At 35.0% G+C, this 12,812-nt stretch overlaps 3 protein-coding genes across 7 annotated transcripts in view; 1 reads left to right on the top strand and 2 right to left on the bottom strand.

The window, feature by feature from the left end:
• Nucleotides 1-12,812, top strand: part of cadm2a (cell adhesion molecule 2a) — a 660,886-nt gene that overhangs the window by 444,170 nt on the left and 203,904 nt on the right. The gene's annotated exons all lie outside the window — the stretch shown is intronic.
• On the bottom strand, nt 166-2,146 carry LOC130236006 (C-type lectin domain family 4 member E-like). The gene is made up of 5 exons (XM_056466540.1): nt 1,844-2,146; nt 1,479-1,760; nt 1,189-1,316; nt 971-1,077; nt 166-865 (listed from the first exon to the last, which is right to left on the bottom strand). Exons 1-5 carry the CDS (start codon nt 2,019-2,021, stop codon nt 700-702), a joined length of 861 nt encoding a protein of 286 aa, XP_056322515.1. The 5' UTR covers nt 2,022-2,146; the 3' UTR covers nt 166-699.
• LOC130236003 (CD209 antigen-like protein D) lies at nt 4,149-6,176 on the bottom strand. Its single transcript, XM_056466537.1, has 5 exons — nt 5,890-6,176; nt 5,324-5,806; nt 5,022-5,149; nt 4,789-4,895; nt 4,149-4,687 (listed from the first exon to the last, which is right to left on the bottom strand). The coding sequence occupies exons 1-5, from the start codon at nt 6,065-6,067 to the stop codon at nt 4,498-4,500; spliced, it is 1,086 nt and encodes a 361-aa protein (XP_056322512.1). The 5' UTR covers nt 6,068-6,176; the 3' UTR covers nt 4,149-4,497.

Below are 12,812 nucleotides of genomic sequence, written 5' to 3'. Positions count from 1 at the left end.
AGACATACTGTAAAAGTTTTCTTGCTCTGTTAAACATCATTTGGGAAATATTTGAAAATGAAAAAAATTCAAAGGGGGGCTAATAATTCTGACTTTAACTATATATATATATATATGATGGTAAAATGGTAAAACATTTTAAAACATTACATACTTACTTTCACCATAACAATGCTTCATACTACAGTAGATATTGTAAGATGTTGTATTGGTTGACTTAGTCCAACACTTTGACGCACATGATCAAGTGATAACTTTTGAATGTAGAATGTCCATGGCAGGTAGCATGTCCTTTTTGTAAATTTCTTTCTAATATCAGCAGTTTACAGTACATCCTCAAACTGTTCATTAGTTGAGTTTTGCATACTAGAGGATTAATCTCACCATACTTAACTGTTGAATCTTGATCATAATGCTGGTGCCTAAATGCCTTTTTAATGTTTGATTTTAGTGAGACTTCTGTTAAGTACTAGAGTGATGTTCAAGGACTGTTCATGTATAACTGAATAATAAACACATAATATGGGAGGAAAAAGGTGATTATGGTTGGATGGAAACATTCCGCTTGAGTCTGTAATTTAGCATATCAGCCTGAACTGATTTGAAGAAATCAGAAAGAAAATGTGCAGCAGTTGGAGGACAATGAGGATCAGGGATGAGAAACACTGCTTTACATGTAAGTCAGTTATCACTAAAGTTTTATATGAGTTGTGAAATATTCATCTCACAGATCCACTGAAATGTTCTGTCACATGTGATATCAACCCACCCTGACAAAGAAGGCCATTCTGACACTTTTTCAGCAGACACTGCACAGTTCTCTGTTCTGAGTCCATTTGGTTCTTTAGATGCCCAGAAGCTCAAACTACAAATCAGAATCAGACGTTCAGTTCTACTTTCTGCATGTTGTCATAATGACTGTGAGAATAATTTATTAAATAATAATTAGTTCAGTTTGCTGATTTCTCACTTATTGTTCAGTGCACTGCCATCAACCCATGTCCATGTGCCCTCAGCTACAATGTCATTCAGACCAATCCAGACTGCAGCACCACCAGACATTCTCTTGACAAAATCCTAAGCGCATGAGACAATTGCAGATTAATATCAGAAACTGATCATTGACCATCTCTCACTCAGCTGCTAAACACAAAACAAACAGACACAGAATCAAAGTCTCTAACTCACTTGTTCCTCTGAGTTGTTTATTATGATCAGATCTGCTCCTCTCGCTATACAGTCACTTCTGCTCGCATCCATGGTCTTTAATATACTGGACTTGTAGTAAAAACTGGACTGATTGTAAATCCATCCATCTGTTAACAGAACAAGTACAGCGTTTTATTCCCATTTACAATCAACCGCCAGTCATGATATATGTAAGTGTATGCTAAAATACACCACAACATTCTCCAGCATGTTTTGGACAATGTCTTTTGTATAGAAAATTATGACATAGACTAAAAAAAACACTTCACCAGCAGTCAGAATTATTTTCAGCTGATTCAGCAGAGTTTCCTTCTTCCATTTTAGCTGGTCTGTCTCATTCAAGAGATTTGTGTTGTTTTGTATTAACTGATTACTCTTTTCTGTGATGTTGGCGATGTTGGTTCGTAGCTGGCGTCTCTCTTCAGTGTAGTTTGTGTTGTTTGTATAGATGAAGACACTCAGCACTATGACTGCAGTCAGCAGAAGAAAACACAGCAGCACCAAACACACTAGAGCTGCTTTGGAGCTTCTGTTTTTGACAGAATTTCTTCCTAAAGATGGCAAACAATACAATAACATAACTTTTTTCATTTAAGTTTATTTTAACTGTGTAAAGTAAATGTATCTGAGTTACCTGTGTGTTGAGGTGTTTGAGTTTCTGATATTTGAGTGTCAAAGTCCTTTGTATTATTGCCATGCTTCATGTTTCTTACAGCCTCTGCAGTGATGTAGATATCTATTGTCCTCTCTATTCTGTCACCCGATTCCATCGATAAACCCTTGTCAATACCGTCATTCACAACCCCAGACATTTCCAGTTCAGTTTAAATGGCTACCGCGTTTTAACTATGAATCCGTATTTGTAAAAGCTTATAAGTAAACTGATTTCTCTTCTGAGGTGGACATTTTGTTCTCCCGATGTCGCTTTGTGTGTCTGTAGTAATAGTCCTTGCATTTACTGTATGTAAAGAAGGAACTTGCATCTAATAGGAAGTTAACCTAAATCTCACAATATCCTCTTACATTACAGAATGTTGAACTTAAAATAAGGGCAGCATTTAGTAGCAAGCTTATTAAATATTATCAGATCAAGGAATGTAATATTATTATTATTATTATTATTATTATTATTATTATTATTATTATTATTATTATTATTATTATTATTATTATTATTATTGTTATTGTTGTTATTGTTGTTGTCTTCATTGTATAAATAAATTACTATTTTGTCAGGTAAATATGTATAAAATTATAGTCATTGATAAAGCCAGAAGTCACTTTGCTGCCATCAACCTTTCCAGCTGTCTTTTACTTCACTGTCAGACCAATCCAGAATTTATCATTAACTGAAATATTCTTCACAAATACCTGAGAAGTCAAATTGTGAAACACAGTTAAATCATGAACTGATATCAGACACACGTTATTGTTTGAAGTGTATATGGCAGGTCTGGACAAGCTAACGTTATTATAGCTTTAATGTGTTAAATAAATAACAAATACAATTATTTGATTTTATTTATAACATTTTTATTCATTCATTCATTTATTTTAAAAGTCTGTCGCTCATTGGCTCCGAATACACATACAGACAATCCATGGGTCACGGGATTGGGATGTTGATCAGAATAATGAGAATACTTCCATCACACAAATAAAAGGTTCTGCCATCTTGGTTTCTGTCTGTTTCTGCAGGGAGCTGATTCTCCATTGAGTGTGATTTAACACGATTACACTAATTTTATTTCAGCAAACTATTTAAAACCATCTTAATTAATTAATTAAAAAAGTAACACAAGTTACATTTTTTTGGAAAAGTTAATCAATTATTACTTAATTGTTAAAAGTAATGTGTTAGTTTACTGATTACTTAGAAAAGTAATTTTATTAAGTAACTCACATTACTTGTAATGCATTAAACCCAACACTGGTCATTTTCTGTTGATAGAAACCTAAGGTATTTGTAAACACTGCAGGGATGAATTTCTCATCACCAAACTTTGAGTATGAAGAATCACAGCATTTCTCAATGCTACACCTCACGCTTCACCACTCTGCACATTTTGCAAGTTTCTCTTATCCCTTTAGATGTTGGTTCTAATTCGTTTGTAAGTGTTATGCAAAGTGGATTCTACAAGATGATCTGCCATGATTCTAGTTGGAAAAGAGTGTATGTTTCGTTTAAATGCTATTTTATTATAGATGATTTAACCCCTCCATATGCCTTTGCATCTCTCCCATAAAATCTATAGCTAAAACTAATTTTAAAAGGCCAATAAATGTATATTTATCTACTCAACCAAAGCAACAGTAATTTATTTACACTGGAAGCCTCCATAATGGAAACATTTTGTCCAGTCGAATGTATCGTTTCTGTCGTGGTTTAAGGATGCACATCACCATAGTTAAAGTCAACAAGGTTACTTTTTTTATTTGCTAAAATATTCTACCATGCATGTTTGACCATGTGGTGAAATTAAATGTTTGTTTGTTTGTTTGTTTTCTTGTTTGTTTGTTTGTTTGTTTGTTTGTTGTGGTTGAAGCTAAATTTGTATTAGCCTATTTCTGTCTGTAAATATGTTCCGAATATGGTCTGTCCATGTTCATCAATTAAACACAAATAAGTTGTAACATAGGCTTGTTTACTTATATTCTGTGTATTTTTTATTATTATTTTCAACAGGGAACATGTGAAACAACATAATAAAGAGAAGAAGCAGTCAATGTACTAAAACACTATTGTGTGTTTACCCTAAAATACTGCATTCAGGAGCAACATAAATTATTTATAATATTTTCAATGTTTTTACGTGTTAAAAAATATGTTACAAATAAATGGTAAACATGCTAGAACATAACATCTGTATTTACTTTGACCGTCACAATGTTTCATATTAGATATTGTAAGATGCCATATTAGTGGACACTATGCACAAATAACAATGATCATGTGATAACCTTCGAAGGTTGTATGTCCATGGCAGATGTTTGTGAATTATCTTCCAAATTGAACAGTTTACAGTACATCCTAAGACTATACAATAGTTGAGTTTCATATGCTAGAGGATTAATCATATCAGCCTGATGATGTATAACTGAATAATAAAAGGTGGACATGAATCTCATATAATATGGCAGGAAAAAGTCAGTTTCATAAGGTGATTATGGTTGGATGAAAACATACATTTTGAGTCTGTAATTTAGCATATCAGACTGAACTGATTAAAAGAAAATAGATCCATGAGGATCAGGGATGAGAAACACTGCTTTACATGTACAGGTAAGTCAGTTATCACTTAAGTTGTGCATGAGTTGTGTAATATTCATCTCACAAATCCACTGAAATGCTCTGTCACATGAGATATCAAGCCATCCTGATAAAGTAGGCCATTCTGACGCTTTACCAACAGACACAACACAGTTCTCTCCTGTGCCTCCATTTGGTTCTCTAGTTTCAGATACCCAGAGCCTCAAACTACAAATCAGAATCAGAAGTTCAGTGCTGCTTTCTGCATGTTATGAAAATGACTGAGAGAATCATCAGACAATAATTAGTTCAGTTTTGTGATTTCTTACCCAGAGTTCAGTGTGCTGCCATCAACCCATCTCCATGTGCCTTCAGCAACAATGTCATTCAGACCAATCCAGACTGCAGCACCACCAGACATTCTCTTAACAAAATCCTGAACACATGAGACAATTGCAGATTAATATCAGAAACTGAACATTGTGTGCCATCTGATCATCACTCACTTATCGTATAAACACAACAAGCATAGACATGCACACAAACACAATCTCTAACTCACTTGTTCCTCTGAGTTGTTTATAATGATCAGATCTGCTCCTCTCGCTATACAGTCACTTCTGCTCGCATTCAAGGTCTTTGTTATACTGGACTTGTAATAAAAACTGGACTGATTATAAGTCCAACCATCTGTTAACAGAACAAGTACAGCGTTTTATTCCCATTTATACTCAACTAGCAGATCATACTCAGACTTATATATATAAATGTACGCTCAAAGATACCACAGCCTTCTCCAGCATGTTTTAACAAGGCTTGCTGTACAGAAAAAAATATTACACAGATTAAAAAAAAAAACTTTACCAACAATGTGAATTTTTTTCAGCAGATTATGATTCTTTAATTTTAGCTGGTCATTCACAAGCGACAGATTCCTGATGTTTTGAAATAACTCTTTTCTCTCTTCTGTGAAGTTGGTAATGTTGGTTAGTAACTGTGTTCTCTCTTTGCTGAGGTTGGTAATGTTGGTTACTAACTGATTTCTTTTTTCTTTGAGGTTGGTATTGCTGGTTACTAACTGATTTCTCTCTTCTGTGAGGTTGGTGATGTTGCTTAGTAACTGTTTTCTATCTTCTGTGATGTTGGTAATGATTGTTAGGAACTTGTCTCTGTCTTCTGTGATGTTGGTGATGTTGGTTCGTAGCTGGCGTCTCTCTTCAGTGTAGTTTGTGTTGTTTGTATAGATGAAGACACCCAGCACTATGACTGCAGTCAGCAGAAGAAAACACAGCAACACCAAACACACTAGAGCTGCTTTGGAGCTTCTGTTTTTGACAGAATTTCTTCCTAAAGATGGCAAACAATACAATTACATAACTTTTTTAATTTAAGTTTATTTTAACTGTGTAAAGTAAATGTATCTGAGTTACCTGTGTGTTGAGGTGTTTGAGTTTCTGATATTTGAGTGTCAAAGTCCTTTGTATTATTGCCATGCTTCATGTTTCTTACAGCCTCTGCAGTGATGTAGATATCTACTATCTGCTCTATTCTGTCATCTGATTCCATCGATGAACCTTTGTCCATACCATTGTTCACAAACCCGTACATTTCCAGTGCTGTTTAAATGGCTACCGCGTGTTAACTATGAATCCGTATTTGTAAAAGCTTATAAGTAAACCTGAGTATCTGATATCTCTTCTGAGGTGGACGTTTTGTTCTCCTGATGTCTCTTTGTCTGTAGTAATAGTTTTTGCATTTATGTATAAAAGGAACTTCCATGTTATAGGAAGTTAGAATGTCACTATGTTCTCTTACGTTACAGAATGTTGAACTTAAAATAAGGGTAGAGTTTATTTACAAGATTGATAAATAGTTGCAGCTCAAGAAATGTATTATTATAATTATTATTATTATTACACTAGTCATGTTAATATTTAGAACGGCGTCACGGTGGTGCAGTGTGTACCATGATCACCTTACAATAAGAAGATCACTGGTTCGAGCCCCAGCTGGGTCAGTTGGCGTTTCTGTGTAGAGATTGCATGTTCTCACCGTGTAGGCGTGGGTTTCCTCTGGCTGCTCTGGTTTCCCCCACAAGTCCAAAGACATGTGCTATTGGTGAATTGAATAAACTAAATTGGCTGTAGCGTATGTGTGTATGCAAGAGTGTATGGGTGTTTCCCAGTGTTGGGTTGGGAAGGGCATCCGCTCTATAAAACATATAGTGGATAATTTGGCAGTTCATTCCGCTGTGGCGAATGAATGAATGAATGAATGAAATATTTAAAAAATAAAGTCATGTGTTTGAGTAAAACAAAATTTGTTTTATTTTGTTGATATTTCCTATAAGTTTATAGCAGCACTACATATATTTTTTCAACCTTAAAACAAGGTCTTTAAAATCATATCAGTGGTATGATAACTAAGCAGTATATTTAATTAGATTAATTCTGCTATCAGATATGCCTCCTGTTGCTTAAAATCATGCAAGAAACTTTGGGTTAGCGACCTAGTACATACAGCCGTCCATCCCGCAGCCCTGTCCCACTCAAAAATCCCTTTTATAAGTGTTTTAAATGCAGTTATGTGGCAGCAGTCTTTGAATACAGCCAGCCTCTAATGATAAAAATTAATTAACTATATTTTTTATAACATCACTTGATAAAAACAGTCTGCAAAACACTTTGATTGATATTAGCCACTTGTACCTGTCATCAGAGGGGTTTAGCCCCGCCCATTAGTGACAATCTCTCCCTCATTAGCATAAACAGACCTGAGTACTACTAGAGTTTTCGCCTGCTAAAGATAATATCAGTGACTAAGAGGATAATAAATGTGAAATTTTAAGATGCACAAATAAACACTGTAGTCTCCGTCTGTTGTCACTGTTGTCTGCCTTCTTTTTTGAATCAGCTGCTCTGCTGATGCATTGGCGTTTTTAGCTCCACCCTCTTTTAAAAAGAGCACAGTCTCATTTTTGTAGGTATTTTGAGCTGAAACGTCACATACACTATCTAAAAAGACTTGTTTTATATTTTAGTTGTTTATTTATCACATGGAATAAAGATTTGACTAAATTACAGGAAAAAAATATATTCTGTGGACACAAGAGAACTAATCGACTTAGTGGCACCATCTAGCAGCTGTGTATGGGTCTGTCCTGACATTGAAGTACAAAGTTTAAACTTATTAAATATTGCTTAGGTCGCTATTAAACTGCTAAACATTAATAACTGATAAAACAAAAACAAACAAAAATATTTTTATTGTATGGCCAAAATCAAATATTTATATAAAGAACATTATTTATATATTTTTTAGTATTATTATTTCTATTATTATTTATTATTTAAAAGCACAAATAAATATATAAAGAAATTAAATGTTTTTATTTTTATTTATTTTTTATTTTTTGGAAGAGAGGTCCTCGTCTTCCTTCTTTTTGTCCTCAGCTGATCATATGCTTGATTTATAGAAAGCACTTTAACAATGTTTCTTCTGAACTTCAGACGGGGGGGAGAAACCAATTTTTGGTAGACTAACACTGATTTTAATTAACATTTATTTATTTATTTGCATAATGTAACAAATAATGTTATAAATGCTGTAAGCTGAGTTGGAAGGAGTTTTTTCCCTTTATTATTATCTGAAAAAAATACTTTGGATACTTCAAAACTTCTCATTCCATTGTCAGATCATCAAGCACAGAAGACTTGCATTATGATTTAGGGGAAGCAAATGCTCTTAATTACTCTAGTATTCAATTGCTCAATGGCATGTGATTCACAGGTTCATTTAAATCAAACAGATATTGAACGCACACAGTGTCAGACATTCTTCTATATTAGAGAATGGTTCTAACTACCAGCCTGTCAAGATTCTTCATCATGGTTGCTTTGTTCTGCATCTTCAGAAAAGCCAAACTCAGCAGGCAAGCCAGCTAAAAACTATTATGTTGCTAAACTGTCAGGCAACTTTTCCCTCCCCTCTGTCGTTTACTTCCCCTGCCTCTCTCAGAGCAATTTCTCCCACCTGAGGTTTTAATTGTCGGAGCAATTGAAGCGACGTGACAGAAGTCATTTTGTGGTCCATTATGTTTGTATGCAAAAGACAGACCCAACAATTAGCTTGTCAGGGAAATGCATTGTTCTACACTCCCAGTTGTTAAAGGTAATCTTCTTGAAAAATGCACTTTTTGCTTCCGTCATCAGCTTTATATGGGTTATGTGTCTCTTAAGGAGCTATATTCTTGCAAATGTTTATCAGTATTATATATATATATATATATATATATATATATATATATATATATATATATATATATATATATATATATATATATATATATATATATATATATATATATATATATATATGTGTGTGTGTTTTTTTTAAGTACTCAGTTATTTAAAACACTTAACCCTTTAGAACCCTAACCCTAACACAAAAAATTAGACAGTAGACAGTAAGATATATATATTTTTAGATTTGTCATTTTAAAATACCTCCAAAATTATTTATTTTTAAGGACTGCAAATTTGACCTTGACTTTAATAATGTTGGAATATTTAATCAATTTCATGCGTGTTCAATAAAAAAGGTCAGGAAAGGTTTTTCTTCAGGGTCAAACATATTAGTAATTTACTGGATACAAATGAATAATTTGATTCACAGAATTCTGTTTGTATGCAAAAGTTACATTCAGGAGGTGCGCAACAACTTTCATTTCCTGATTCAAGCTTTTATACATAGCTGATATTAACAGGTGGATTTTGGAGTGTAGTGGAATTCGTCACTTGTCAATCATTCTCCAGTCCTCCATTGGCTGCACCCATACATACGTCCTCTTTCTCCACGAATTTTCTGCACACCATTAAAAGCATAAGACTTTCTCAACTGCAAATATTCTGTGTTCAGTTTCAACACATTTCTGCTGACAGGACGTTTAGCTGCAGAGCTCAAGTTAATTTTAGAAAATCAGGTCTTTGCATTTCTATCAGCTTCATCTACTTTTGCAAAAATGCTTCATTAGTATGCAAAGCATATCACACTCAACAAAAGAAGTTCAGTTAATATATCACCTTTAAGCAATACAAATACAATTGTTTAATGAAAAGAAAAAGAGACAAAAATAATTAAAATATATTCCTTTTTCCACAATAGTACTAACATTCTAACAAACTGCCAAACTGTCAGAAGTTTTAATATTGTATTCATATTATATACTCATATGATATTAAAACCTATGATTAAGCAAACACGCATAAAGAAACACATGTAAAGACATTCGTATTTCGTAATTTTCATATAATGAAATCATTTTGCAGGATGTAATGAAAGGCTTAATGAAGTTGAAGTCTTGTGCTGTTATTTCATAAAATAACAAGTTTCCAGAAGTGTGGTTTCCTCTTTTATGTGGCTTAAAGTTGTATGCACAGTGAACCACAAAATGGAGGAAGTTCATTCTACTTCTGATGGCCAAATAATCATAAATATAATAAAGTATTTAACCATTTGTTAACTGAAGCATTTCATTTCATGGCCTGTTGACATTTTTCATTCTGTCTAGCTAAAATGTGTAAAATAGCATAATTTAATGCACAGATAAATACAGTAAGTTTTGATCACCATTTAAAATAAATGGTCACACTTTCCTCAAATGTTATTCAACACAGATCCATTCTGAAAATGTAGGCCTATATAGATTTCTGGAGATCACGAATTATGTAGCCAGAGTTACGTATGGCTGCATGTCATCTTTAAAACAAACACTATGGGGCGGTGTGATGCCATTCCTTTTTTTGCTAACCAGCTGACTGCTTACCTCCGTATGGTTGGCTTTTCCACTGTTACCAGTTTGACCGATAGCTCGTCACGTACGTCGGTGGACTTGAGACATAGAGCGGAGTTGGATTTTTCTGGATTGCTTTATTAAATACTGCAGTTGGGTTTAGGAAAGGGGTGGGCGGGTCAATCATGCTTTTTTAAAAACACTATTGATTGTGATTAGGGAAGGGGGAAGGTGAGGGAATCGGTTGGTTGGTCATTCAGGCAGTCAACAGCGGCCTCTGGTGGATTTACGTAAGAACAGCAGTCATAAATAGCACTCGCAAGAGAAATTTGAGATCTAAAAAAGTGTACACAGCGGCTTCTGGTGGATTTGTGAAAACAAAAACTGCTCTTGGGACATATTTTGCTCTCTCCAGAAATGTATATAGGGGTACGTAATCAGAGTGAGCCTGGGTTGACATTATTAGTAACTCCAAAGCCTTCATTACTTTGTGTAATCTTAACGACACCTATGCTATGCTCAAAATTATTTGCAAAGAGGTAGCTATCACATGTTACTATGAGCTATTAGATATGCCTGTGTCATTTATATGCACACTTCCTTTCTTTCTGTCTTTGATTGATGTTATGTGGGCTCTAGGAGATTTAATGTCATAACTGATGAAAACTTGCCTATAATTTGGCAAATGATCATAGAAGAAGCGGGAATAATCAACAGTTTGCCTTGCGTAAAAGGATTTTAGCAGCCCTGCTTAGCTTCTGTGGGCGACCATTTGAGAGTTGCAGAGAGCTAGCTGATGGCAGTGATGTGTTTTCAGTGATATACAGATATCCTAACACAATCTCACTGCTGAAAGTGACATTTAGATGAATATAAAAATACTGAATGTGCTGCACTCTATCCTCTCAATATCAGAATAAACAAAAGAAAAATCACTGAAAACAGCAGTAAAGCATATGATCTTAGCAATATCGGTACCTTTTTGTTTTATTAGCAGGAATATTGCTTTTATTTTGAAATATTGTTTCATTTTAATGCTGTTTATATGTAGATTTCATAAATGTAGTATTGTATTAGTATAAGATCGAACGTCATGCGCATTGAACTGCAAAATAGCTGATGTTGATACTGCCACTGTAAATAACATACCAAAGAGAGAGTTTCTTTTCTCATGCACTATATTTCTGAAGGACAAAATGATCGAAAGAGGATTTGTGCACCTCTGTACTGTCACATCAACATACATTCAATGCTGGAAGTCAACCCAATAGTTTGAAGATCTGTTATATATTCCAAATTATACATTCAGTGTCCTTTCCCACAGTCTTTCCCTGTCAGTCAATCTCAAACGCTGTCTATACAGAGCCAAAATGTAAAATGGCTCCTGCTTATTTTCCAACAATTTGATTGGCTGCTAACCCGGAGCGTGTATCAGGTCTTTGTCTGGGTTGACAAGAAGTCAGGCATGAAGGATATGACATCGTAATGAGTCACCGTTATCTCGGCCATTAGAAGGCCCGCACGCTGAAGTTTGAGTGACTGCTTTAGGAAGGCAGACGCTAACGGTCCGCGTGGATCCATCAAGTGCCTGCCATTGTTCGCCCGCATTAGAGGGGCAGCTTTCTAATGGTAATTGAGTTTGTTTCGTTTGCCGAAAGCAGGAAAAATGCCACCGGCTCCACTGATGAGGGTCCTTGATTAGGCCTCAGCGTTATTTCCCATTCTTTTTATACTGCTCCACATAAGTGATGAGACAGGCTCTCTTCAGCAGAGCCCCGAGAGGGAGTCTGCCTGTCCCAGCGGGTCCCTGGTGCACACGTAATGTGGGAGCTTTATGCTGATGTGAAATGCCAAGGGTGCAGGCAGCCATCCATCATCATTACGACTGCGGCTTCTGTTTGGACTCAATGCAGGAGACACATTTAATTCCCCATATTAATTATTTTGAACTTTCATTGCAAATTTAGTTGACTTTCTTGATTAGTGTTGCTCAGATCAGATTTTTTACAGAAGAGAGAGTAACCTATAATATGTAATTCATATATATTAATGCCGCTTTGTGTAGAATTCAGAAAACTTTTTATTAGCCAAATCACTGGCCAATAAGTACAATAGATTGCAGTCAGTACCATATTTAGAGCTCCGATAAGAAAAATGTGTCGTCCTTTGACTAGAAGTAAAAAGAATTTGAAAATACTTTTGCAGACATCAACTATTCGTCAAAATGCTTTTCTCTTACTAACAAAATAAATGGAGAACAATAAAAGGCAGCAATGAGAAAACAGCAGTTAGGAAACATAGTGATGTGGATGAGTTTGTACAAGCTCTGCAATTCAGAAGCATAATGCTGATAGAGATGTTAATACAAAATTGCAGTGTTATGATGGAATGCTTGATTCTGATTGGTCAATCATGACATTCTGAGGCAGGGGTGCCCAAACTTGGTCCAGGAGGGTCAGTGTTCTGCAAAGTTTAGTTCCAACCCCAATCAGACACACCTGGGCTAGCTAATCAAGCTCTTACAGGGCTTTCTATAAGCATGCTTGCAGGTGTATTGAGGCA

Source organism: Danio aesculapii, chromosome 10 (genome assembly GCF_903798145.1).
Source record: "Danio aesculapii chromosome 10, fDanAes4.1, whole genome shotgun sequence".
Taxonomy (NCBI): domain Eukaryota; kingdom Metazoa; phylum Chordata; class Actinopteri; order Cypriniformes; family Danionidae; genus Danio; species Danio aesculapii.
The sequence above is the reverse complement of the archived record's forward strand: the minus strand, read 5'-3'. Positions and strand labels throughout refer to the sequence as shown.